General features: G+C 47.6%; 1 protein-coding gene across 1 annotated transcript; it reads left to right on the top strand.

Annotated features, from left to right (window-relative positions):
* Positions 1-638: 638 nt before the first annotated feature.
* On the top strand, positions 639-1198 carry Gm51791 (predicted gene, 51791; the record flags this gene model as incomplete). Its single annotated transcript, XM_030245426.1, has 1 exon — positions 639-1198. A coding segment is annotated over one exon (432 nt), but the record flags the coding sequence as incomplete, so codon positions are not given.
* Between the last annotated feature and the right edge of the window lie 3751 nt (positions 1199-4949).

The following is a 4949-nucleotide window of genomic DNA, read 5'->3' as shown; positions in this document are numbered from 1 at the left end:
GCCCAGGTCTTGAACTGCTGTGGCTTGTGTGATGTCCTGGGATATCTCAGCCTACCTCTTGTTCCACTCTCCCATTAACTCTGTCCCTGGCTCAGTGCCCCTGCAGCACAGGTCCTGGCCAGGGCAGTGAAGTAAGAGCCTCAACAAGCAGTCCCATGGGTGCCTGAAAAGCAGGTCTACTTCAGCTCACAAACGAGACCACTATGGCCTAAATAGTCCAAAAAAGCATTGAAGTTTCTCCAGGACCAGAAAGGTGAGTTAAAGTAGCAAAGACCAATATAGAAGGTCAAATTGGGTGTGGTGGCATAGGTTTGTGTAATGACAGTTTAGGAGTTTTGGTTTCTTTAAAAAACATGGAAATATTATAAGAATATGTTTTCAATTTCATTCCAAGTGTGGGATACGGGGCTGCTTCAGATTGTCCACAGCAGCTGACTATGATTTGCCTCGGGCTCTAGTAGGGGCGTGATTTTACCACCTGAGGGTGGTTTGGACAGTTGTGTGACATTTGGAATTCTGGGGACTTTTCAGCACGAGGGTCCTAAAGTAGTGGTGTTTTGTGGGTTATCTTTGCAAATGGGCTCCACTGCCTAGCGCCCCATTACACCAAAGACCCATTGCACCTTGGTGAGCCTTGAAACACAGCAGCCATCTCTTCCAGTGGCTCACTTGTGGCTACCCATGACTACTATCCAGGATGCCTGGACTCCTCGTCCAGCAACAACTCTGGCAGAAGTGCCGCGTACCCAGGGGACACCGTGCTCCACTCTCCCCAGGTCTTCCCAAGGCTGACCCTGGCCACTGGTAGGCCAGCTTCTTTTTTGGGAAATCCACCCTCCCATTCATGGCCACAGTGTTGGAGTCGCCTGAGCACTCGGCAGAATCTCCCCAGGCCTCCAGAAGCCCAATCGCCTGTGGCCTGGCTCCTGAAACCATGTAGAAGCAGCCAGTCATCCATCCTGGCCAGACCAATACCAGGGCCCAGTCCTGACCTGTCGGCAAAAGCAGCCTGCCCAAGTTTAAGTGGTGCTAGGCCAGAGCCCACCTTCTCAATCCTCCCTGTAAACTAGGAAGGCTGAACAACAGACACCAACAGAAGCTGGAGAGAGTTCCCTCTTGGTTCACAGCACAGTTTTCCTGACCCCATAACTGTGTCTTGCACAAAGCAGAAAATAAACTCACAGCAGCCTCTCCCCACCAACCCCCCCCCTAAAAAATGCTAGAGCTCTGAGAATCTCCCCACGAGCCCCTCCAAAATGCTAAGGCTCTGAGAAGAGCTGGGTGGTTGATTGATTGTTGGCTGCTGTTGGTCATGGCTTTCTAAGCAGTTGTGTGCAAAGAAGAGGCAACAACAACAATAAGAAAAATAAGAAATTAGATATGCGGATGGTGAAGATCAAATTTGCCTTAAGAAATTCAATACCTTTCGTCAACAGTAAGTAGTTTAATGATGACATTGCCTCTTTTCCTACCCTTGACTTTTTTCAGGGATCTCTTTCCTTTGTCTTTATCCCTTTTTCTCTATTATCTAGTGTTAAGGGGCTGAAAGGGTGGAGAAAAGGGATGGAGAAGGGTGGAAGAAAGAAGAACCCACAAAATAACCATAGCAAACTACAGGATATTCATCTCAGCACTTAGGAGATGGAGGTCGGAAGGTCCAGGGCTCATGATCATCCTCGGCCACAGAGAATTCGAGAGCAGCATGGACTTTACAAGACAGACGCAAAAACAGTAGCAGAAAGTCAAACAGAAAAGCGTAAGATCAATATGCAAAATTGATTGCTTTTCTGCTATCAAGAAACAATTAGAAATGAATTTTAAGGGTGTCATTTACAGCATCAACAAGTGCATAAGATTCCCCAGGCTAACTAAAAGATGTGCAGAGCTTCAAAGGTTGGTACATTCTGTAGCCTTTGTCATGGCTCCCTGGCTGTCTCTGAGGCTCTCACACAGAGAGTAACTCCCATGACTCATGGCCATGATTCATGTGTGTGAGAGGCTCAGTGGCCTTTTATTTCTCTCCTTTGCTTTTCTCCTATGAAACTGAAGGAATCCATCAAATTGTCCCTCTGTGTCACACAGGGAGTTGGTCCTGGACCACACTCTGAAAACTGCCAAACAGCTGTGACAGTTTGAATGCACTTGGCCCAGGGAGTGGCACTATTAGAAGGTGTAGTCTTGTTTGAGTGGGTGTGGCCTTGCTGGAGTGAGTGTGGCCTTGTTGGAGTAGGTGTGCCACTGTGGGTATGGGCTTTAAGACCCTCCTCCTAGCTGCCTGGAAACCAGTCTTCTCCTACCAGCCTTCAGATGAAGATGTAGAACTCTCAGCTCCTCCTGTACCATGTCTACTTGGACGCTGCCATGCTACTGCCTTGATGATAATGAACTAAACCTCTGAACCTGTAAGCCAGTCCCAATTAAATGTTATCCTTTATAAGAGTTGCATTGGTCATGGTGTCTGTTCACAGCAGTAAAATCCAAAGATAATAGCAAAAAAAAAAAAAAAAAAAAAAAAAAAGGCAATCTAAGTCATCTGGGAGTGCAGTGGTATTTATGTCCATGTTCCTCCAACATTCCTATGCTACAATCTTAAGCCTCAAGGTAGTAGAATTAGGAGGAGATTTGAACTTGAGGATGGAGCCATCAATGGGGTTAGTGTCTGTATACAAGGGACGAAGAAGAGACAACTGAGAGCCACACAGCCCCCTTCTTCTACATAATGGCATAGCAGTGAAACAGAACACGGGCAGTCACTAGACAGGTCTGTAGTCTCCATGTCCTTAGACCTCCAGGTTCCTGTCATGCTTCTCCACAGGAGCCTGTGAAGCGAGGCTTTGGGTGGGCAGCCAAGAAGAGAAGGATCCTTGCTGGACTCCTGGGCTATTTCCATGTTGGCTTATTCCTGAAATGTCAAGTTGGTTTAACGTTTGAACCTCAGTCACCTAGATTCAGTCTTTTAATAAAGTAGAAACATTCAGGCATCCTTCCCAAGGCCGAAGAAAACAAGCTACAGAGTTCAGTATGTGGTTATGAGAAGAAAAAAAAAGCTCCTAGGAAATTAAGGGTAGGAAGAGACTTCCTTTATTTCATAGGAGACATCTTTCATTAGCCCCCTAACACACACATACATACACACTCACAAACACACACCCACAAACATACCCTACCCACATAGACACACCCACACATACATATAGCCCCCCACATACACCCCTATCCCCACACACTTTCACACACACGCCCCCACACCTGCACATACACACTCACATACACCTCCACACACTCACATACACACACACACACACACACATACACACATACCCCCATACACTTGAACATGCATGCTCATTCCACCACATGCATGCACACAACACACACACATATACCCCACACATTCTATGGTAACCATGAAGAGGATCATGGAGTGGAAGGCACAGTAGTCTTCAAGAAGTCTAATCATCTTGAAAAGGCTCCAGATCCAGTTGTCCTTATCAAAATTTCAGCAGGACCCGCTGTAGACACTGTCCAGTGGAATAAGGGCTAATTGGATGAGAAGGCCTCGGAACAACGCAGACAGGACTAGAAGATTTAGCAGTTTCATTTGTGTGTGAGGACTTGAGGCAGTGCAGTATTGGCCTGAAGAGAAAGAGATCAATGGGACCAAATGGGAGTGCAGGAATAGACCAGCGGCCGTGAGAAATTTCAGGAATGGCTTCCCTTGGCTGGAGGCCTGACTTGAATGGAGTTTTCTAGGGTAACAGCTGCTCTAGCTCTAGACTGGGGTTCTGATTCCAGTCTATATCTGTGAGGCACTACCACTGACTTAAGACGCCTGTGTTTATGTGAATTGTATGGTAATGAACTGAATTAGTGACTGGTGAGAAGAGGGTCTGGCAGCAGGGGTGGGAAGTGTGGGGTGCGGTGGGATAGTGGGGTGGGAGGGGTGGACAGAGCTGCAGTTTGCTGGGAAACAGGATCAGACAGAGAAGCTGGCTTTTCTGGTAAATGGACTGTGAGAAGGGAGACAGCTACAGCTCTGAGCTCTGTTGCTCTCTAGGAACAGGTCTCCTTGCGGAGCTCAAACCCTCCTTGTCTCATAGATCTGTGACATGCTACTGGGCAGTCTGTCATTAAGCATCATGGCAGGGATTTGAGCCACCTACTCCTGGATCCCCCTCATTTCCTGCCCTAAGGGGATGTTGGCTGAGTGGGGACACCTCTGCCTCCCACACACATGAATCTTGCTGAAGTTCTAATTATTAACTTCATTACAACAACCGCTCTCCCAGCCAGTGTCTACCTTACACCCTGAAGTCTATACAAGGAGGGTGGTACTCCTTCCCCCTTATACTGTCTACCTCTTCTTCCTCTTTCTCCTCCTCCTCTTTCATCCTTCTTCCTTCCTTCTTTTCTTTCTTCTTTCTTCTTCTTCTTCTTCTTCTTCTTCTTCTTCTTCTTCTTCTTCTTCTTCTTCTTCTTCTTCTTCTTCTCCTTCTCCTCCTCCTCCTCCTCCTCCTCCCCCTCCTCCTCTACCTCTTCCTCCTCCTCTTCCTCTGCTTCTTCTTTCTCTCTCTCTTTCTTCCTTTCTTTTCCTCCTCCTCTCCCTCCTCCTCTCCCTCCTCCTCTTCCTCCTCCTCCTTCTTTTACAGCACCACCTATCCACCCAGCACGTGGCAGATGCTGGGACTAGAGGCCTGGATCCTCAAAGAGGTGCTATCTTGGAATGCTTAGCAGAGTGATGGGCACACCTGATAACCTTATTCAAATCCACCTATGGGATACTGGCAAGTAGGGCTTGAGAACCCCGTCTGTGTGGTGTACCCAGGCAGCTGCCACATGGGAGGTAGGGAGGGCTTCACAGAGCTCCCTGTCAGCACAGACCAAATGCAACGGAGATATTACCAGACAGTCAAGGGAGGAAATCTGTTTTTCCATTTTGGGAAATAGTC

The sequence above is a fragment of the Mus musculus genome, chromosome 10 (assembly GCF_000001635.26).
Source record: "Mus musculus strain C57BL/6J chromosome 10, GRCm38.p6 C57BL/6J".
Classification (NCBI taxonomy): Eukaryota; Metazoa; Chordata; class Mammalia; order Rodentia; family Muridae; genus Mus; species Mus musculus.
Note: the sequence above shows the minus strand (reverse complement) of the source record. Positions and strands in the feature narration are given on the sequence as shown.